This window comes from Microcaecilia unicolor, unplaced genomic scaffold (genome assembly GCF_901765095.1).
Source record: "Microcaecilia unicolor unplaced genomic scaffold, aMicUni1.1, whole genome shotgun sequence".
In the NCBI taxonomy this organism is placed as follows: Eukaryota; Metazoa; Chordata; class Amphibia; order Gymnophiona; family Siphonopidae; genus Microcaecilia; species Microcaecilia unicolor.
The window spans coordinates 64,546-88,097 of NW_021963264.1; the positions used below are offsets into that span (position 1 = coordinate 64,546).

At 45.0% G+C, this 23,552-nt stretch overlaps 1 protein-coding gene across 1 annotated transcript in view; it reads left to right on the forward strand.

Annotated features, from left to right (window-relative positions):
- LOC115459123 (cytoplasmic aconitate hydratase-like) overlaps positions 1–23,552 on the forward strand; it is a gene marked incomplete at its 5' end in the record, with an annotated part of 87,054 nt that overhangs the window by 54,101 nt on the left and 9,401 nt on the right. The window contains 2 exons of the mRNA XM_030188993.1: positions 6,819–6,966; positions 11,171–11,293. Coding sequence (XP_030044853.1) covers positions 6,819–6,966; positions 11,171–11,293 — 271 coding nt within the window. The remainder of the gene's footprint in view (positions 1–6,818; positions 6,967–11,170; positions 11,294–23,552) is intronic.

Genomic DNA, 23,552 nt, shown 5'->3' on the forward strand with positions numbered 1-23,552 from the left:
GAAAATTCTGCCTATTCGGCAGTCTCAGGCTTTGGAGTAAATATAACTAAATCAGAGGGCGGTTTACTTGGATTATCTAAGAAGTGTTCAGCTGCCTAGTAGACCTCTTTTTCTTTCCGCTGGGTAACTAAGAGTATCCGCTACTTGGGGATTAATTTGACTAAGAACATTGATGACCCTTTCAAAGCAAATTACCCAGAGTTGATAAAATTGCTGTGTGGTGAAACTGTGGATTTCTGAGCCTATGAACTGTATTGTTTTGCTGATGACATGTTTTTCTCCTGGTTGTTTTGCTGCTATGTGTTTCTCCTAGTTGGCTAGCAGATGGCGATTGACTTTTTTTTATTTAAAGCTGTACCAGAAGTGACAGTTTTCTTTTTCCCGCCTAACTGTGAAGTAATTAGTCAGTCTCAGTTTGGAAGTAGAGGGAGAAAAGACCTCTCTGTTGAGACTCTGTTGTAACTGGTGGGCAGCTATATTTCCTGTACTTTCCAGGCACTATTCAGGTAGTGCGGCCTCCAGTAACCTAGAAATCACTGAGGATAATTTTAGAGCAGGAGACTTGCCCAGAGGCAGTTTTGACCCAATCAGTGGGAGGAGGGTGCTAGTGTAGAGCCCAAGCAGCAGGTGCAGGCAGAGCTGTGCTGGGGACAGATCCTCCATGTGGCCACAGGCATAGCTGCTTTCCCAGTGTCTGTCAGACAACTTACTGGTTGGGGGGAGGTTGAAGTTTTTTCACGAAAGGTGGTCCCTTCTAACCTCCAACCAGTGGGTTCTTCAAATAGGGCATATCCTAGCTGGACAATTTGCATCGGAAACCTCCAAATTGCCCACCGAGAACTCATTCCTTCAGCTCTCAGCACAAGCAGGTACTTGCAGAGAAATTCTCAGTCCTTCTGATGGCTCATGCAGTCAAGCTGGTTACACCAGGGGAGGAAGGGCGGCAATTCTATTTCAGGTACTTGTGCAAAAGAAGACGGGGGGGGGGGGGGGATGTGTCCCATCCTAGACCTAAGTTCCTGAACAAATTCTTGGTCAAAGAAAAGTTCAGGATGGTTTCCCTGGGTACACTTCTCTGCATGATTCAGGAAAGCGATTGGCTATGCTCTCTGGACTTAAAGGATGCATATATACACATCCCAATGCTTCCAGCCCACCGGAAATATCTTCGATTTCGGTTGGGAACACAGCACTTCCAGTACTTCGAGTTGCCCTCTGGCATCGCGTCAGCTCCCAGGGTATTTACCAAATGTCTAGCAGTAGTTGCAGTGTTGATACGTGTGTCTGGGTGTCCATGTGTTCCCTTATCTCGACAACTGGCTGGTGAAGAGCACATCGGAGGACAGTGCTCGGGAGTCCATGCGAAGGGCTATTCAGGTGCTGGAGCTACTAGAGTTCGTTTTAAATTACCCCAAGTCCCATCTACACCCTGCCCAGCAATTGGAGTTCATTGGAGCCCTGCTCGTTACGCAGAAGGTTCGAGCCTTCCTTCTGGGGCAGAGAGCGAATGCTCTAGTCGCACTGGCTTCTCAGGCTTGCACCTCTCAGCAGGTCACAGCTTGGCAGATGTTGATATTGTTGGGATACATGGCGTCCACAGTTTGTGATGCCCACGACATGTCTTCTCATGAGAATCAGTCAGTGAACCCTAGCTTCTCAGTAAATGTCAGGCTACTGGGAATCTGGAAGATGTCATCCGAGAGTCCTCGGATCTGACTCGCTCCCTGTTGTGGTGGATCATTTGATCCATTTTGACTCTGGGATTCCCATACCAAATTCCTCAGCCAGAGAAAGTGCTGACAACTGATGCATCTTGCCTTGGTTGGGGAGCCCAGGTAAACGGGTTTCACACTCAAAGTGCTTGGTCAGTCTCCTGGAGCTTCAGCTATTTGAAATGCTCTATGGGCTTTCAGAGATCAGCTGTCTCACCAAATTATACTCATTCAAATGGGCAATCAGGTTGCAAAGGTTACACCAACAAGCAAGGGGGCACCATATCACACCCACTGAGTTGGGAGGCGGTTCAGATGTGACATTGGGCTCTCCGGCATGGAATGTTTCTTTGCACCAGTTATCTGGCGGGCAAAAACAGCCTGGCCGACAGACTGAGCAGGGTCATACAACTGCGCAAGTGGTCTCTCAACAATGGTGTTGCCTGTGAGGTTTTCCAAGCATTGGGCACCCCCTCAGTGGATCTCTTTGCCACTCACATCAATCACAAGGTCCCTCAGTTCTGCTCCAGGCCCATAACAGACTAGCGCTGATGCCTTCCTCCTTCATTGGGGATCAGAACTTCTGTATTCGTATCCTCCCATACCTCTTGTGGGGAAAACTTTGCTGAAACTCAAGCAAGACCGCAGGACCATTATCTTTACTGGCCTCAACAGATCTGGTTCCCTCTTCGTCTAAAGTTTATTCTCTGAGGAACCATGGAGATTGGAGTGTTTTCCAACCCTCATCATGGAGAACGAGTGGTCTGTTCTTCATCCCAAACCCTGTCTCTGGCGCTCATGGTCTGGATTTTGAGAGCCTAGAATTTGTTTCCTTGGGTCTGCCAGAGGGTGTCTTGCAAGTTTCCAGGAAAGATTCCACCGAGAGGTGTTACTCTTTTAAATGGAGGAGGTTTGGTGTGAGGGCAAGGCCCTAGATCCCATTTGATGTCCTAAACACACCCTGCTTGAATACCTTCTGTACCTCTCTTCTGGTCTCATAATCAACTCTGTAAGGGTTCACATCACCTCAGTGCGATTAGTGCTTACGATCACCATGTAGAGGGTAAGCCCATCTCTGGATAGCCTCTGGTTGTTCGCTTCATGAGAGGTTTGCTCTTGTCAAAGCCCCCTGTCAAACTTCCACATGGGACCTCAACGTCGTTCTCACCCAGCTGATGAAAACTCCTTTCAAGTCACTGGATTCCTGTCATCTGAAGTACTTGAACTGGGAGGTCATTTTCTTGGTGTCTGTTACTTCATCTTGCAGGGTCAGTGAGCTTCAGGCCTTAGTAGTGGATGCACCTTACACTAAGTTTCGTCACAACAGAGTAGTCCTCCACACGCACCCTAAGTTCCTGCCGAAGGTGGTCTCTTGAGTTCCATCTGAACCAGTCGATTGTCTTGCCAACATTCGATCCCCAACCTCATGCCCATCCTGACAAGAATGCCTTACACACCTTGGACTGCAAGTGAGCATTGGTCTATTACATGGAGTGGACTAAGCCCCACAGACAATCCGCCCAACTTTTTGTTTCTTTTAATCCCAACAGGATGTGGGTCGCCATTGGGAAACACACAGTCTCTAATTGGCTGGCATAATGCACCTAGAAGGCAGCTGGGGAAGTGCTAGGCACCTGGAGCAAGGGCCCTGAGTGGATCGGGGTGGACCTGGGAGTCACCCTGGAGAAGACTGTGAGAATATGCAGATGGACTGCAAGTCCATCACAGTGCTTTGTCATAAGATCCGGACTGGGCAACACAGGATAGCGTTATCCATGTGTGAGAATATAAGGCCTGCTGCCCTCGGAGAATTCCTGCTACAGGTAAAGATCTTCACTTTTCCATGGGTAAAACGGGGCTTATCCACAGAAAAACTGTATAAAATTACCCCCTAAAGAGGTTAGGGCTCTTCAGCTCGGAAAAAAGACTGCTGAGAGGGGATATGATTGTGATTTATAAAATCCTGAGTGGTGTAGAACGAATAGAAGTGAATCAATTTTCACTCTTTCGAAAAGTACAAAGATCATGTGACACTCGATGAAATTACATGGAAATACTTGGAAAACAAATAGGAGGAAATAGGAGCTCTGGAACTCGTTGCCGGAGGATTTGGTAAAGGCGGTTAGCGTATCTGGGTTTAAAAAAGATTTGGACAAGTTGTTATTATTATTATTAACATTTATATAGCGCTACCAGACGGAATAGTCCATAGTCTGTTATTGAGATACGTAGCAACTTTCCATGCTACCAATCCCAGGGCAAGAAGTGAATAGCAGTGATTGATTTTTAGTTATATGAGATGCAGAGCCCTACTGTTGTAGTTTTCTGCTAATTAGTATTATATCCAAACCAGAATGCCCAGCTCCTAACAAATTGAAGATTTGTCTTAGAGTACAATTATATTTAGTAGCACTATTGGCTCTATTGGATGCGCATGATACCACTACTATGGCTTAGCTTATCGAGCCAAGCATTGCTTAGAGTGGGCATGTATTCATCATCGATCCAAAATTTTAATCATTAAATCTTTGTAAGCCTCACAAAATAGTTTTCTATCAAACAAGCTTTTTTATCCAAAAATAGACTGCATCTTCATCTCCTGCGGAATTTGTAAAATGGCAGCGGCGTCTTAGCAGTTATATACACCTGTTTTATATACACCTCTTTTTTAAAAAGGAGCACTAATCACACTCTAAGGACTGACTCCATCATCCAATCACATTACAGCAGTGTCATCCACTCAATTTCGCGATTCAATCCTCCTGGATTTACAGCCTTCAAGGAAAAAATTCCAATACTGCTCTCTGAAATTCAATAATTTTTCTATATTTCCTCCCTCCCACCCCACTGTAATACAATCTATAATTCTCCAATGAAATGATTTTGTAATATTACTTTTGTTATTTATTGTTGTACTGTATTATTTTATTATATTGGTATTTTTTGTATCCCACTTAGGCTATATAGTGGGTTAGAAATAAAGTTTTATTATCATTATATTTGGATTTCTGCCAGGTATTTGTGACCTGGATTGTCCACTGCTGGAAGCAGGACACTGGGCTAGTTGGACCATTGGTCTGACCCAGTATGGCTATTCTTATATTCTTACAATATGGCTTTGTCTGCTACGTCAAAGGATTGGGTTATGGTTGAAAAAGGTTGACCCCAATTTCATTGGAGACCGCTTTCTATGCCCCATATTATTTTCAGTCATTGCTGCATTTACCAAATGCTCACCTTCCATATTGCTTAGGTAGCAGTGTTATATTCTGACCCCCTAAGAGATACATGGAAGGTGTTGGTGCGGAAATTGGGAGGGGACTTGTGGGGAAATCCATCTTTTCAACCAGGGCTAAACAATTTAGTATTTATCGAATGAGAAAGATGGGGGTTTATATCACTGGAGCACATACTCGCTCAGGAAGGGACGTTGATTCCCTGTGAGTCGATTCAACAGTGTATTGGCCTTAGATAGGGCAATAGATTTGCACATTGTCAAGTTAAACACGATGTGGGAACTTTAAAAGCTGGCCAACTCCAGCTGCATCTGGAGTAATGGCTCAGAGATTTATTCAGTAATATCTCTGATTTTGATATCTCTTTTTTTCTGGGTTTCATAAGGCTCTCTAGAAATTTGAGAAGGTTAAAGATATGGGGGAGGGGTAAGAGAGCATTGGGAACGGGACTTAACAATGGAGCTGAAAAATTGGGATATGTTGGCTTCTGTAAAAAGGATTTCCCACCTAATTCTTAGCACAGACCTCAGGGAATGTTATTTTAAGGTATTACATAGGGCGTACTTACGCAGTACAGTTATATAAAGTGGGTAGTTTGGAATCTCCTCTTTATATTAAATGTCAGAGAGATAATAATACTTTTATCCATTCTTTGTGTGGATGTTTGTTGATCAAATGATTCTGGTCTACCATAGTTAATTACCTGGGTGCCATACTGGGATATCCGATTCAGGGCTTAGTGGATTATTTATTGGACAAGCCTGGGGCCCTTCAGGGACCAAATAAAGGGGGGACAATCCTGTTTCATAAGGTGTGTCTCGAACGCAAATGGATTTTGCAGTCTTGGACGTCTTCAGATTCCCCATCTTATTGGAAGTGGAGAAAACAAATTCAGAGTGTCTTTTACAAAGGAGTGGTAGCGTTTTTAGTGTGCACTAAATGCTAGAGACGCCCACAGAAATATATGGGCATCTATAGCGTTTAGCGCATGCTTATTTTTAGTGCTCCTTACTAAAAGGACCCTCATTTATTAGCTACTTGGAAGGTGTGGGATGTCAGGAGCCTTCCATGGTGGAGGAAACATTTTCTTCTGGTGTGGGATGCCATTGAGTTGGCGGTAAGGGCTCCTGTGGTAACCCAGCAGTAACCGGGTAGCATGCTGCGCTGCCTGATTACCACCGGGTAATCCCCTGTGGAAATATTTTTTGAATATTTCTGCTAGCACTGGAAATGCCACGTGCTGGGGGTGGAACTACCGCCGGCGCCAGTGTTAGACCGGCGGTAGCTCCAGGTTGGCGTGCGTTAAGCCCATGGTTGGCTTACTGCTGCTTAGTAAAAGGGCCTTAGTTTGTGAGCCCTTTGAGTACCTGAATGTAATTCATCTTGAACTGTTACTGTAAAGATATGTGCTAAATCCTAGATCTTGGTGAGGTCTACTCAAGATTACATATTAATAGTGGTAGAAGATGAACCGTTCTGTCGTTAAGTCTTACTGTAGTGAGAGATATCGGCACCAGTAACTGATGATAATTCACAGGACAAAGGAAAATGGCTTTGAGTGTAAAATTTGTAAAACTAACACTAATGCAGAGACCAGTTATTTTGCCAGAGACACCACACACAAAGAAATGCACAAAAATAAACACTATGAAATACTAAGGAAATACAGTACTCTGGTTGCAGATTGTTCACTAATTTCTAGTGCTCGTTATGTCTGTGATAAGAGGGTTTAAATTGCTCAATATACAAGTAACATTCCTTTCTAAATAGTGGGGAGGAGGGGTGAGAAAGATTACATTAAATTGAATAATCGTAATTTGTTTTACATTGTTTATATAATGGGGTAAACAAAAATACTTTTTCTTTTCAGCTTGACGCCCAGGGAGTTTAACTCCTATGGCTCACGCAGAGGTAATGATGATGTCATGGCGAGAGGAACATTTGCAAACATCCGTTTGTTCAACAAATTCCTAAATAAACAGGCACCACAGACCATACATTTCCCTTCAAATGAAACGGTGAGGAACCTGCAGTTTTGTTACTTTTGATGGTTGCTTACGCAGTTAAAGAATTGTGTTATTTCACTTGCTGAGGGTTGTCTGTCATTATTCTCCATAATAAAGCAGAAGTCAGGCTGGCTGTGAAAGTGGAGGCCAGGGTGAAACACTGCAAAGACTAGCTGTTGGAAGCATTATAGAGAAGGAACATTAATTAGATGTGGTAAAAATGAACAGCCTGATGAACAATAATTTTAGCACTAACTTGGTGAATTTGTTTTAGTTTTTTATTTTCCTTTGAGTAAAGGGATCCTTTTACAAAGGTGCAGTAAAAAATGGCCTTAGTGTGCTCTTAAATACTGTTTTTACCGCAGCCATAAAAAGGCCTATTTTCCATTTTTTGTATTGATGGCCACGCACTACTGTGCCATTAGCGCCTGGCCAGTTTTTAAAAAATTACCGTATGAGCACTTATTGTCACCTATTTTGTAGGCAATAAGGGCTCACACGGATATCCATGTGTTAATTAGTGCACAGTAATGTAGATGCACTAACTGGTTAACGCAGGAATACCTACTCTGCGTCCTTGACACTCCCCCCTCAAGAAAAAATTTAGCATGTGGTTCATGTGCACACATTTCAAAGTTACCACAGGACACCTGAGTGCATCTCGTATTCCATTTTTTGCTGCATTAGGCGCATATTATTTATTTATTAAGGTTTATTTACCACCTTTTTTAAGAAATTCACTCAAAACAAAATAAATCAAACATAGCAATAGATATTTACAGCAGTAAGAAAATATTCAAACTACAATACAAGGTGTGGCATAGAGGGGCATAATCGAACGTGAATGCCCATCTCCATGGGCGTGGTATCTCTGAGAACGGGTACGTGAAGGGGCGGGACAAACCGTATTTTGGAAAAAAATGGGCGTCCATCTTTTTTCCGATAATACAGTTTGTGCCAGCCAAATGCATTGGATTTGTGCGGATTTGAGCTGGGCGGTTTCGTTTTTCAGCGATAATGGAAACCGAAGGCGCCCAGCTCAAAAACAAACAAATCCAAGGCATTGGGTCATGGGAGGGGCCAGGATTCGTAGTGCACTGGTCCCCCTCACATGCCAGGACACCAGCCAGGCACCCTAGGGGGCACGTGTAACAATTAAAAAAAAAAAGTTAACTACCTCTGAAGTCCATAGCTCCCTTCCCTTGGGTGCTGAGCCCCCCAAAACCCACTGCCCACAACTCTACACCATTACCATAGCACTTATGGCTGAAGGGGGGCACCTAGATGTGGGTACAGTAGGTTTTGGGGGCGGTTTGAAGGGCTCCCATTTACCACCACATGTGTAACAGGTAGGGGTGGGGGATGGGCCTGGGTCCACCTGGCTGAAGTCCACTGCACCCACTAACAACTGCTCCAGGGACCTGCATACTGCTGTGATGGAACTGAGTATAACATTTGAGGCTGGCTTACAGGCTGGAAAAAAAAAGTTTTTAAAGTTGTTTTTTTTGGATGGGAGGGGGTTAGTGACCACTGGGGGAGTCAAGGCTGGTCATCCCCGATTCCCTCCGGTGGTCATCTGGTCATTTAGGGCACTTTTTTGGGACTTGTTTGTGGAAAAAAAAGGGTCCAAAAAAAGTGACCCAAATTCGCGCTAAAAACGCCTTTCTTTTTTCGATTATCGGCCGAGGACGGCCATCTCTCCTTGGCCGATAAACACGCCCCAGCCCCGCCTTCACCATGCCTCCGACACGCCCCCGTCAACTTTGGCCGTTTCCGCGACAGATTGCAGTTGAAGACGCCAAAAATTGGCTTTTGATTATACCGATTTGGGTGCCCACGGGAGACAGACGCCCATCTCCCGATTTGGGTCGAAATATGGGCATCTTTCTCTTTTGAAAATAAGGCGGATAGTATGCTACATTAGTGTCAACACAATACAAATAAAATATTTTAATAGACAGCATAGGGTGTAAGCAAAGATGGGACATTTAGATAGGAGTTAGAAAATAAGGGGACTAATTTAAAGAAAGTTGTACATAAAGTTGGAAAGCTGCTTGAACATTATCTCAGGGTAGGAGTGGATAAGCAAGTCCTGCTACATTATATGCAGCCAGTGTTACTCCTTGTGCCTGGTTAAATTGCTTTGAATGCTGACCCCTCAGTATTTAGATCCCCTCCCCCACCATCCCTTCCTTACTGAATGGATGAATTCTGTCCAAGTAAATGGTTGCTGGCACAGAATTTAGTCATATAAAATGAGGCAGGGCTGGAGTGTTCCCTAAATTTTATCTGGTCAGCACTGATATCCACTTAATTTTATCCAGTCAGCAGTGAATAAGTTTGGTCAGTGAAAAACTTTCCTAAAGTTATCAGTGGCAGACTTACCCAGATAACTTTATCCAGATATTCAGCAGGACCTTTCTGGATAGCATTCCCATTCGCTGGCTCATGGAGTATATAATGAAATAAAAGAAGGGGTTTTTCCATCTACTTAGTACAGTAGTATAGCTAGAAGGCATTTGTTGATTGGGCCAGTAGGTAAGTTGGATGGGCAGGTATTTCCTCCCCCCCCCCCAACTCCTCATCCCTCTCTAACTACCTTGCTCCCCTTCTGTCCCCTAAACTTAAAAATTAAATACCTATTAAATACCTTACCCTAAGTACATAAGTACAGCCACACTGGGACAGACTAAAGGTCCATCAAGCCCAGCATCCTGTTTTCAACAGTGGCCAATCCAGGTCACAAATACCTGGCAAGATCCCGAAAAAGTCCAATACATTTTATGCTGTTTATCCCAGAAATAAGCAGTGGATTTTCCCCAAGTCAATTTAATAATGGTTTATGGACTTTTCCTTTAGGAAGCTGTCCAGACCTTTTTAAAACCCCACTAAGCTAACCACCTTTACCACATTCTCTGGCAATGAATTCCAGAGTTTAATTACACGTTGAGTGAAGAAATATTTTCTCCAATTCATATTAAACTTACTACTTTTTAGCTTCATTGAATGCCCCCTAGTCCTAGTATTTTTGGAAAGAGTAAACAAACGATTCACATCTACCCATTCCACTCCACTCATTATTTTATAGACCTCTATCATATCTCCCCTCAGCCGTCTTTTCTTCAAGCTGAAGAGCCCTCAGCTTCTGACTTTTTTTTTTTTAATTCTCTTTTTATTTCTCTCCTATTTTATAATTTATTTCTTTTCCCACTATGTTTTTAAATTGTAAACCACTCTGAAGAGTGCTCCAAGAGCAGTATATCAAATATTTGAAACTTGAAATCGGCAGTGAGCAAGGACTCCTACCCACTGCTCACGCCGGCTCAAGCCTTTCGTCTGGCATAACTTCCTGGTCCTGCAAACTTTGGGCTCACTACTTTTGCATTGCTGCCGACAAAGAGTAGGATTCCTTTTTGCTTCTGGTGAAAAATAGAAGGATTTAAAAGGTATCGTGTGTGTGTGTGTGTGTGTTGGGGGGGGGGGGGGTACTGCAGTTAAGAGACCCACCATTGCCAGGAGGGGGGAGGTGACAGTCTTCAGCTTGTGGGGCTTCTGCTATGCTGCTGCTGGGTGGCACCCTGGCTAAAATGGCACCTATGGCAGACTGCCGCCTTCCCCTCCCCCATTACTGTGCTACTGGCTGGCAGGACTTGGGGATCCCCTCCAGTTACACGAGTGGCATACTGCTGCTGGGTAGGCCAGAGGCGAAAGTAGATGGACCCCATCTCAATAATTTACAGGATTTCTTCGGGAGTGGTTAAATGCCTGGTTTTACTGTTCAAAACCAAAAGAGCTCGCTCTTTGGGTGTTGAGCACCCCTGTATTGAGCAAGTTCCTTCATTGTGTCCAGGGAAAGGTAATATGTATTGAATTTGGCACCCTCAGTCATTTTGAAATGTTGGCACCTATGACAATAACTGTCACTAAAGAAAATTCCTTCCAATAATTTTGTGTCAATGAATAAAGTGGTGTGATTGCTGTGTTAGTCTTCTTGGAAATGTGAGGAAAAGAGGAAGGTCCTCTACATCAGAGGGTGTATGAAGAGAACGGTGGAGTCTCAAAGCTTATGTACTTGACATTTAGTAGATTTTTCTGTTGATCTAATAAAAGCTATCAATTTGTAATAAATCTGGGGGTTCTTTTGTTCAAGACCAGTACTGTTGGTATTTTGTGACAGGATAATATAACTGATGCACAATTTTACATGTCTTGTCAGATTGACATTTTTGATGCTGCTGAGCGATATCAACAAGCAGGCCATCCTCTGATTGTCCTGGCTGGGAAGGAGTACGGCTCAGGAAGTTCCAGAGACTGGGCAGCCAAGGGGCCTTTTCTGCTGGTGAGTCAGAAGCCCACAGTTCAGCTCCTCTCAGAGCTTTAGTGGCACATACAATAACTGAGCTAAGCCGTAATAGTACCTCACACATGCAACAAAGACACTGAGAATAGTTGTCTATTGCTTGGGGAGCTTACCATACATAAAAAAAAAACTTTTTAATTTAAGTTTTAAAATTAGTAGCAACATTACAACATAATGCTGGAACCCAGTTTTTATTTATTTTTTATTTATTGCATTTGTATCCCACATTTTCCCACCTATTTGCGGGTTCAGTGTGGCTTACAATACGTTGTGAATAATAGAAATACAATTGGTCATAATACGATTATGGGTACATTGTGAAGAGTTGTGGGAAGACGAAGTCAAGGTCAAAATATCATCTAGGATTAGAAACAATGGAATGTGACAATGGGGAAATGATAGGGCGATAGGACAATAACGAAAGGATATTAGGGTGTAACAGTTTTATCTGTGAGTGTGGTTTTGAGTGTGGTGAAAGTATGGGGAAGAGAATTCAGAAGAGAGTGAATTGGTGCTTTTCTATAGTGTGTGTGAATTCATGTGTTTTGGTCCTTGCAGTAGGTGTTCTCGAAGAGATGAGTCTTCAGTAGTTTGCGGAAGTCGGTTAGTTCGTTGATCGTTTTCAGGTTGCGTGGTAGTGTGTTCCAGAATTGTGTGCTCATATGAGAGAAGGTTGATGCATGCAGTGCTTTGTATTTAATGCCTTTGCACTTAGGGAAGTGGAGATTGAGGAAAGTTCGGGATGATCTTTTAGCGTTTCTGGGTGGCAGGTCTATTAAGTTAGACATGTATGTAGGGGCTTCACCATGAATGATTTTGTGAACTAATGTGCATACTTTAAAGGTGATACGTTCCTTGAGTGGGAGCCAGTGTAGTTTCTCACGTAAGGGTTTTGCACTTTCATATTTTGGTTTTCTGAAAATGAGTCTGGCTGCTGTATTCTGGGCTGTTTGAAGTTTTCTCAATATTTGTTCTTTGCATCCTGCGTATAGTGAGTTACAGTAGTCCAGATGACTGAGTACGAGTGATTGCACTAGGCTGCGGAAGACAGATCTCAGAAAGAATGGTCTTATTCTTTTCAGTTTCCACATAGAGTAGAACATCTTTTTGGTGGTGTTGTTCGCATGAGTCTCAAGTGTTAGATGGCGGTCAATAGTGACTCCAAGGAGTTTTAAAGTTTCTGAGATTGGCAGATTTAGTTTGGGTGTGTTGATAGTGGTAAATTTATTCGTGTTGTATTGGGAGGTAAGTATGAGGCATTGGGTTTTTTCTGCGTTCAGTTTCAATCGGAATGCATCTGCCCAGGTGTTCATGATGTGTAGACTTTGGTTGATTTCGTTGGATATTTCATTAATATCTTGTTTGAAAGGAATGTATATCGTTACATCATCGGCATATATGTATGAGTTTAGGTTATGGTTTGATAGAAGTTTTGCCAAGGGGACCATCATAAGGTTGAAAATTGTTGGTGAGAGGGGGGATCCCTGCGGTACTCCACATTCGGGTGTCCATGCATCAGAAGTAGTTGAATTTGAAGTGACCTGATAAGAGCGTAATGTTAAGAACCCCTTAAACCAGTTTAGGACATTACCTCTGATACCAAAATATTCAAGTATGTGTAATAAGATTCCATGGTCGACCATATCAAAGGCACTTGACATGTCAAATTGTAAGAGGAGTATATTGTTGCCGGTTGCTATCATTTCTTTAAATTTGGTCATTAGGGTAATTAATACTGTTTCTGTGCTGTGATTTGATCGGAATCCTGATTGGGCATCATGCAGTATTGAGAACTTGTTGAGATAGTTTGTGAGTTGTTTGGTTACCATCCCTTCGGTTATTTTGGTTATTAGTGGTATTGATGCTACTGGTCTGTAGTTGGTTATTTCACTTGCGTTTTTCTTTGTGTCTTTAGGTATTGGGGTGAGTAAAATGTTTCCTTTTTCTTTTGGGAAAAGTCCGTTTTGTAGCATGAAGTTCACGTGATTCGTTAGATCTATTATGAATTATTGAGGAGCTGATTTCATGAGGTTGTTTGGACAGATATCTAGTTTGCATTGGGATTTGGTGAATCTTTTGAGCGTTTTAGAGATGAGGTCCTCTGGCAGTAATTCGAATTCGGTCCAGATCCTGTCTGCTGGATATATTCCATCTTCTGGGTCTAGACAGTTTAGGAGTGTGGCGTATTCAATGGGGCTGGTGGGTATTTTAAGTCGTAGTTGTATGTTTTTCTCCTTGAAGTATTTTGCGAGGTCGTCAGCCCCTGGTATATCTTTGCTGTTGTTTGTAACTGGTATGGTGTCTAGCAACTTATTTACAAGGTAGAAGAGTTTGTGTGTGTCTTTGTAGTTTGGTCCGATCATTGCTTTGTAGTGTAGCCTTTTAGTCTCTTCAGGGTGCCAACTCATACACCACATAAATCATAAGTTTCAACGTAAACCCTCCCGTAACTTCTCACCTCTTCCTTCCCTTATCCCACCATCCCTTTTACTACTTCCACTTCCGTTACTCCACTACTTTCCATCACTATATTTTTAAGTATATAACTTATAGTTTGTCAAATTTCCAAGCACAGGTACAAGTAATATGACTTAGCAGAACATGTTTGAACGGTATCCTGAGAATCATATAAACATTAATGATCAGATTTTCTTTGAGACATACCCAGGGGCGTAGCTACGGGTGGGCCTGAATGGGCCCAGGCCCACCCTGTTTAGCCTCAGGCCCGTCCAGAAGATCCTTATCCTCTCCCACCCCTGCCGCAGTGCTTCTTTTAATGCTGTCGGCGCTGCTGTGCACAGTGTCCCACCCCCGAGGCGGCGCTTAAACTTCGCTACGGCACTGCCTGCCTGCCAGCAACTCTACAGATGCGGCACCGACGTCCGACTTCCTACTCCGGGGTCTTCCCTCTGCCGCGCTGATGTAACTTCCTGTTTACAGAGGCGGGACACGGAAGACGTCGGACGTCGGTGCCGCATCTGTAGAGTTGCTGGCAGGCAGGCAGCGCCGTAGCGAAGTGTAAGCGCCGCTGCGGGGGTGGGAGACTGTGCACAGCAGCCAACAGCATTAAAAGAAGCGCTGCAGGGGTGGGAGAGGGTGAGGAAGTCAGTGGGGTGCTGGCCCAGGAAGGGGAGGGGAGGGAACAGAAGGCTGAAGGGTGCTGGACTTGCCAGGGGCAGAGGGGAAGATGGAAGGAAGGGGAGAGGTTTGGGATTTGCAGAGGGGAGGTTGGAAGGAAGGGGAGAGGTTTGGGATTTGCAGAGGGGAAGATGGAAGGAAGGGGAGAGGTTTGGGATTTGCAGAGGGGAGGTTGGAAGGAAGGGGAGAGGTTTGGGATTTGCAGAGGGGAAGATGGAAGGAAGGGGAGAGGTTTGGGATTTGCAGAGGGGAGGTTGGAGGGAAGGGGAGAGGTTTGGGATTTGCAGAGGGGAGGTTGGAGGGAAGGAGAGAGGTTTGGAATTTGCAGAGGGGAGGTTGGAGGGAAGGGGAGAGGTTTGGGATTTGCAGAGGGGAGGCTGGAAGGAAGGGGAGTGGTTTGGAATTTGCAGAGGGGAGGTTGGAGGGAAGGGGAGAGGTTTGGGATTTGCAGAGGGGAGGTTGGAGGGAAGGGGAGAGGTTTGGGATTTGCAGAGGGGAGGTTGGAAGGAAGGGGAGAGGTTTGGGATTTGCAGAGGGGAAGATGGAAGGAAGGGGAGAGGTTTGGGATTTGCAGAGGGGAGGTTGGAGGGAAGGGGAGAGGTTTGGGATTTGCAGAGGGGAGGTTGGAAGGAAGGGGAGAGGTTTGGGATTTGCAGAGGGGAGGTTGGAAGGAAGGGGAGAGGTTTGGGATTTGCAGAGGGGAGGTTGGAGGGTAGGGGAGAGGTTTGGGATTTGCAGAGGGGAGGTTGGAGGGAAGGAGAGAGGTTTGAAATTTGCAGAGGGGAGGTTGGAGGGAAGGGGAGAGGTTTGGGATTTGCAGAGGGGAGGTTGGAAGGAAGGGGAGAGGTTTGGGATTTGCAGAGGGGAAGATGGAAGGAAGGGGAGAGGTTTGGGATTTGCAGAGGGGAGGTTGGAGGGAAGGGGAGAGGTTTGGGATTTGCAGAGGGGAGGTTGGAGGGAAGGAGAGAGGTTTGGAATTTGCAGAGGGGAGGTTGGAGGGAAGGGGAGAGGTTTGGGATTTGCAGAGGGGAGGCTGGAAGGAAGGGGAGTGGTTTGGAATTTGCAGAGGGGAGGTTGGAGGGAAGGGGAGTGGTTTGGAATTTGCAGAGGGAGGTTGGAGGGAAGGGGAGAGGTTTGGGATTTGCAGAGGGGAGGTTGGAGGGAAGGGGAGAGGTTTGGGATTTGCAGAGGGGAGGTTGGAAGGAAGGGGAGAGGTTTGGGATTTGCAGAGGGGAGGTTGGAGGGAAGGGGAGAGGTTTGGGATTTGCAGAGGGGAGGTTGGAAGGAAGGGGAGAGGTTTGGGATTTGCAGAGGGGAAGATGGAAGGAAGGGGAGAGGTTTGGGATTTGCAGAGGGGAGGTTGGAGGGAAGGGGAGAGGTTTGGGATTTGCAGAGGGGAGGTTGGAGGGAAGGAGAGAGGTTTGGAATTTGCAGAGGGGAGGTTGGAGGGAAGGGGAGAGGTTTGGGATTTGCAGAGGGGAGGCTGGAAGGAAGGGGAGTGGTTTGGAATTTGCAGAGGGGAGGTTGGAGGGAAGGGGAGAGGTTTGGGATTTGCAGAGGGGAGGTTGGAGGGAAGGGGAGAGGTTTGGGATTTGCAGAGGGGAAGATGGAAGGAAGGGGAGAGGTTTGGGATTTGCAGAGGGGAGGTTGGAGGGAAGAAGAGAGGTTTGAAATTTGCAGAGGGGAGGTTGGAGGGAAGGGGAGAGGTTTGGGATTTGCAGAGGGGAGGTTGGAAGGAAGGGGAGAGGTTTGGGATTTGCAGAGGGGAGGTTGGAGGGTAGGGGAGAGGTTTGGGATTTGCAGACGGGAGGTTGGAGGGAAGGGGAGAGGTGCTGGATATGCAGGGGGTTGAAGTGAAGGGGAGAGGTGCTGTACATGTAGGGGGGCTGGATGAAAGGGAAAGAGGTGCTGTACATGTAGGGGGGGCTGGATGAAAGGGAGAGAGATGCTGGACATGTGGGGGGGGGGGGGGGGGCTGAAGGAGAGGTGCTGGATATGCAGATGATGGCTGAAAGGAAAGGAGACAGATGTGGACCTGCAAGGAGGGCTGGAGCAAAGGGAGAAAGGTGCTGGACCTATGGGAGGTGTTAGAGGGAAGGGAGAGAGGTGCAGGGAGAAAGAGCCAGATGCATAAGGGGAAGGAAAGAGAGGAAGAGAAGCTGGTTGGGGGGTGGGATCAGAGAGGAGAGGGACACATTGGTGTGTGTGGAGGAGGGAGAAAGGGGACATAGGGAAGTATACAGATACAGAAGGGAGATGATGGGCATTAGGTGGGAGCATGAGGACAGGGACATAAATGTGAGATGCTGTATGGGGATGGCACATGGGCACAGAGGGGCCTGACAAGGGGGGGGACGGGGATATGGAATACAGATAAAATGCTGGACACTGGAGGGGGGTATATGGACACAGAGGGGGGGGCAGAGATACCAGACAAGGGGAGAATAGGAATACAGAAGGGATATGCTGGGCATGGGGTGCATAGGTGCACAGAGGAATGATGATGGATGAGGGGATATGAACACAGGGGAGATACTGGACAAGGAAATATAGGAAAACAGAGATGGGAGATGGATGATGGACATGAAGAAAGAAGAAATGTCAAACAGGAGACACTGGCAAGTTATTTAAGAGAAGACAGAGGGAAGCAGAAACCAGAGACTGGGACCAATATGATTTGAGAAAAAATGACCAGACAACAAAAAGGTATTAAAAAATATTTTATTTTCAATGTTGTGAATATAATATGTTGGATTTGGAATGTACATCTTGCCAAAGTTAATGTTAAACATGGCTGGGGTCCAGAACAAAAATCTAGGAAAGGACCCCAAAGTCCATTACCAGGCTGCACCTTCAGCTTCCAGCATGCAGGCTTTCCCTGGCCAAGGAACCAAGCACAATTGCCCTAGTTCCATCCTCTAACACCATCCCTGGCATGTGCCATCTTTATATTTTGCACAGGAGCAAATGCTTTTCTTTCTTGTTTCTCTGGTGTTGTACTACATGCAAGGTCTAGTTTATTGGGGTTTCCGTTTAATTTATATTTCTAGAGTTTGTGGTCACTTATTCTGTATTTGGCATTTGTGTCTTGTTTGTGTGACTGAGGTATTCTGTTAGCATGAAGTTTCCATGTAGCATTCTGTAGTAATTTGGCTTGTTCAGCTTTCCTGATAAATGTATTTGTATTTTAGGGCCCTACTATAATATTTAAGGCACTTCTTTTTCATAGTTAGGATCTTTTTTTTTGGAAGTTAGTGTTGGCATGCTAGATTTGTTCTAGGTTCTGAGTGACTTTTGTTTTATAGATTTTTTTAAAGTTAATTTATAATATGTCTGTAATTGAGATTACACTAGAAAACAAAATTTCTTTGTATGATGAGTTTTATGGAGAATTGTCCTTGCTGTGCTCTGTATCCATTGTTGGTGGAGAGCCAGGAGGTTCTCTGGATGCAGAATGTGTGGCTCAATGGGGCTGAATAGTGCAGTCTATTGTACTTCCCTTAGCTCTCAATTGGTCTGCAGCCACTGAAGCCTGCACTGCAACCCTCATTGAAGTTATGGGGAGTGGGGTAGGGACAGAGTATGAGTGCATCAGGTTGCTGTTTTTTCTCTTTCAAAAAAGTTGGCAACTCTAGTGCCCACCCATCCAACCTGTTGGCCCACCCAAAAATTGCCTTCTGGCTACGCCACTGGACATACCTTTAATCATTCTTTGCATGCTCCACATTTTAAATATTAAAGGTGGCAGGAACTAGCTAATAGAAATCTGAGTGACATCAGCTTGTAGCCACTTGACTCAAAATGTTTCACAGCATTCTCGCGTAAAACAGTTCCCTTTGCCCAAAACAGCTTGTTACAAATCTACTGGGTATTCCATCTTATTTTTATTTTTTGGCCCCCTGCCTTGTGGAATTCTATTCCTCAAATGGTACATGAGCTGTCTGTTTTTAAATCTTTTAAGGCTACCTTGAAAATGTTTTTCTTTGAGCAAGCATATTCTCTATCACAGGGCTAACATTATCTGGGACAGTGGTCTGTTATGAGTTAATCAGTTTGCCTCCTTTGAGTGTGTTTTATGTTTTAATTTACATTTTTAACTTGCCTATCTCTTGGATGAATTTTCTTTTATTTATTTATTTTTGTTATATTTGTACCCCGCGCTTTCCCACTCATGGCAGGCTCAATGCGGCTTACATGGGGCAATGGAGGGTTAAGTGACTTGCCCAGAGTCACAAGGAGCTGCCTGTGCCTGAAGTGGGAATCGAGCTCAGTTCCTCAGTTTCCCCAGGACCAAAGTCCACCACCCTAACCACTAGGCCACTCCTCTTCTTTTCTTTTAATGATAGCTTTCTTTTCCAACTTTTTTTTTTAGTCTGTACACCACTTTGACCTGTCTAGGAAGGGCAGTATAGAAAGTCTCTTAATAAACTATAAAATATACTGAGCTTGGAACTACACATAGTTCTGTTCTAAGGTTTATATTTCACAAAAGAGGAGATTTACAATTATCAAGACAACAGTAATCTTAAGTGCATCATAGCATGTATAGTTACATCTCTAAAGTAGTAAATTGTAAAATCATTTATTAGATTTCCAAACATTTGTAGAAGAGATATGCCTTTAAAGCTCTGCAAAATAAAGTGTAAGATGGGATTACTCTAATTTGCATTGGAATATCATTCCATACTTTAGCACTTTGATAAGAAAAAGAATGTTCAAGAATTGATTTATGATGAATCTTCTAAATAGATGGAAAGCCTAATTTTAGGGGAACCAAAACACTCCCAAAAAAACAAGCAGGGCAAAAGACAGTGGGAATGACCATGAAAATGGACCAGGATGGCAGCAGCCAGTCCATTATTTGTATTTAAACATAAAACAGAGGTCAAAATTTGTCAAATGGCGGACCCAACACGGGCTGTGTTTCGGCTGTAGAGCCTTCCTCTGGAGTCCTGTTATATAACAAACAAAACTAGTATATACAGGCAATGCAGATGATAACACCAGAACAGAGGAACCCTCTAGGCTGGAAAAATGCAACTGACTTGCAATCTTCCTTGAAGAGCTTGTTTCTTCAGTTTACTTCATGATTCAGTCAACAGATGTTTCACTTCCCCAGGCGCTTCACTCTTAACATTGCTTCACAGAATAAGCTCCACTGCAGCGTTTGGCAATAGCAATGTACAGAATTTTGAAACTTCCCATTTGTGGCTGAGGTCTGTGTAATTCTGAAGCAGCTGTGTTTAAGAGCAAAGTACTTGTGGGGGGGGGGGGGGGGGGGGTATGAAACATCCATTGAATGAATCATGAAATAAAGTGAAGAAACAAGCTCTTCTAGGAAGATTGAAAGTCAGCTGCATTTTTTCAGCCTGGAGGGTTCCTCAGTCTACTGTTATCTGCATTGCATGTATATACTAGTTTTGTCTATTATATAATAGGACTCCTAAAAAAGGAGCTTCCTCAGGCCCGTGTTGGGTCCACCACTTGTCAAGTTTTGATCTCTGTTTTATGTCTAAATACAAATAAAGGACTGGTTACTGCCATCCTGGTCCCTTGGCATGGTCATTCCCACTGTCCTTTGCCTAGCCTAATTGTAGGTTTATACTTGAATAAAAATTACAACATTTAGCTAGAAAAACCAGCATTTCAGAGAATGAAAAAGTGCTCATTCCATGTAAAGTCTTACACACTAAACACTAAAACAGACTTGGGGAAAATCCACTGCTTATTTCTAGGATAAGCAGCATAAAATATCTTGCCAGGTACTTGTGACCTGGATTAGTCTCTGTTGAAAACAGGATGCTGAGCTTGAAGGACCTTCGGTCTGTCCCAGTATGGCAATACTTATATACTTAGGTACATGCTAATTTAAACTAAGTACACGCCTTTACCAGGAGTCAATGTGAATCAGCAAGGAAGTAGCTCTCTCAAATTTACCCTGGCCAAAAATTAATCTCGCTGCCATATTCTGCACAATAGTTCTGAAATTATCAGGGCTAAGAGAAGATCTAATACTTTGTAGTTGTCACAATTTAAAGAATATCTTCTTGACAAGATTATTAACTTGAGCCTCAAAGGTAAGTTTAGAGTCTAAAATTATGCCCAATACTCTAGATTGTCAGTTGGCAAAGTCTTCCCAGTAAAGCAAAGATACTTACCTGTAGCAGGTATTCTACGAGGACAGCAGACTGATTGTTCTCACATGTGGGTCGACGTCCGTGTCGGCCCAGGAATCGGCATTTTGCAAGCAAAATATTTAAAAAGTTTTGCCAGAGTCTTCTGGCACGCGCGCACCGTGCATGCACGGACTGATTTCCCACCCGTTGCGTGAGCACTTCTCAGTTAAATCCAAAAGCATATAGAGAAAAAAATAACAACTCCAAAGGGGAGGTGGGCGGGTTTGTGAGAACAATCAGCCTGCTGTCCTCGGAGAATACCTGCTACAGGTAAGTATCTTCGCTTTCTCCGAGGACAAGCAGGCTGCTTCTTCTCACATGTGGGGTATCCCTAGCACCCAGGCTCACTCAAAACAATGAACATTGGTCATTTGGGCCTCGCAGTGGCGAGGACATAACATAGATTGACCTGAAACCATAAACAACTAACTGAGAGTGCGGCCTGGAACAGAACAAAAATGGGTTTGGGGGGTGGAGGTGGATCCTAAACCCCGAACAGATTTTGCAGCACTGACTGCCCAAACCGACTGTCATGTCGGGTGTCCTGCTGAAGGCAGTAGTGAGATGTGAATGTGTGGACTGATGACCACATTGCAGCCTTGCAAATCTCTTCAATGGAGGCTGACTTCAAGTGAGCCACTGACGCAGCCATGGCTCTAACATTATGAGCCGTGACATGGCCCTCTAGAGTCAGCCCAGCTTGGGCATAAGTGAAGGAAATGCAATCTGCTAGCCATTTGGAGATTGTGCGTTTTCCGATGGCGACTCCCCTCTTGTTGGGATCGAAAGAAACAAACAACTGGGCGGACTGTTTGAATGGCTTTGTTCGCTCCACGTAAAAGGCCAATGCTGTCTTGCAGTCCAAGGTATGTAAACTGCTTTTGCCAGGGCGGGTATGAGGACAGGGAAAAAATGTTGGCAAGACAATTGACTGGTTCCGATCGAACTCCGACACCACATTCAGCAGGAACTTAGGTTGCATGTGGAGGACTACTCTGTTATGATGAAACTTGATATAAGGTGCATGCACTACCAAGGCCTGAAGCTCACTAACCCTACGAGCTGAAGTAACAGCCACCAAGAAAACGACCTTCCAGGTCAAGTACTTCAGATGGCAGGAATTCAGTGGCTCAAAAGGAACTTTCATCAGCTGGGTGAGAACGACGTTGAGATCCCATGACATCGGTGGAGCTTTGACAGGGGGCTTTGACAAAAGCCAACCTCTCATGAAGCGTACAACTAAAGGCTGTCCAGAGATAGGCTTACCTTCTACACAGTGATGATAAGCACTAATCGCACTAAGGTGAACTCTTACTGAGTTGGTCTTGAGACCAGACTCTGATAAGTGCAGAAGGTATTCAAGCAGGGTCTGTGTAGGACAAGAAAGAGGATCTAGGGCCTTGCTGTCTCACCAGATGGCAAACCTCCTCCATTTAAAAGAGTAAGACCTCTTCGTGGAATCTTTCCTGGAAGTAAGCAAGACTCGGGAGACGCCCTCTGAATGACCCAAGGAGGCGAGTTCTAAGCTCTCAACATCCAGGCTGTGAGAGCCAGAGACTGGAGGTTGGGATGCAGAAGCGACCCCTCGTTCTGGGTGATGAGGGTTGGAAAACACTCGAATCTCCAACGTTCTTCAGAGGACAACTCCGGAAGAAGAGGGAACCAAATCTGACGCGGCCAGAAGGGTGCAATCAGGATCATGGTTCCGCAGTCTTGCTTGAGTTTCAGCAAAGTCCTCCCCACCAGAGTTATGGGAGGATACGCATACAGAAGGCCTGTCCTCCAATGCAGGAGAAAAGCATCTGACACTAGTCTGTTGTGGACCTGAACCCTGGAACAGAACTGAGGGACCTTGTGATTGATCTGAGTGGCAAAAATATCCACCGAGGGGGTGCCCCACGCTTTGAAGATCTTGCGGACTACACCCATGTTCAGTGACCACTTGCGAGGTTGTATTATCCTGCTCAACCTGTCGGCCAGACTGTTGTTTACGCCTGCCAGATAAGTGGCTTGGAGAAACATGCCGTGACGGTGAGCCCAAAGCCACATCTGGATGGCTTCCTGACACAGAGGGCGAGATCCAGTGCCCCCCTGCTTGTTGGTGTAGTACATGCCAACCTGATTGTCTGAATCAATATAATTTGGTTGGACAGCCGATCTCTGAAAGCCTTTAGAGCATTCCAGATCACCCGCAATTCCAGGATATTGATCTGAAGACCTTTTTCCCAAAAGGACCAGGCTCCTTGAGTGTGAAGCCCATCTACATGAGCTCCCCACCTCAGGAAGGATGCATCCGTCATCAGCACTTTTTGTGGCTGAGGAATTTGGATTGGATGTCCCAAGGTCAAATTGGATCGAATCGTCCACCACTGAAGAGAATTGCGAAAGTCGGTGGACAGTTGAATTACATCCTCTGGACTCCCCGCAGCTTGGTATCACTGGGAAGCTAGGGTCCATTGAGCCGATCTCATGTGTAGGCGTGCCATGGGAGTCGCATGAACTGTGGAGATCATGTGGCCCAGAAGCCTCAACATCTGCCGAGCCGTGACCTGTTGAGATGCTCGAGCTATGGACACCAGGGACAGGAGGTTGTCTGCCCTTGCCTCGGGAAGATAAGCTCGAACTGTCTTTGTGTTCAACAGGGCTCCAATGAATTCCAACTTTTGGACTGGAGTGAGATGGGACTTGGGTAATTGATTACGAACCCCAGTAGTTCTAGCACCTGAATAGTAATTTGCATGGACTGCTGAGCGCCTGCCTTCGAGGTGCTCTTCACCAGCCAATCGTCGAGATAAGGGAACACATGTACTCCCAGTCTGCGTAGCTAGACACTTTGTGAATACTCCGGGTGCAGACGCCAGACCAAAAGGCAGCACACAGTACTGAAAGTGCTGAGTTCCCAGCCAAAATCAAAGATACTTCCT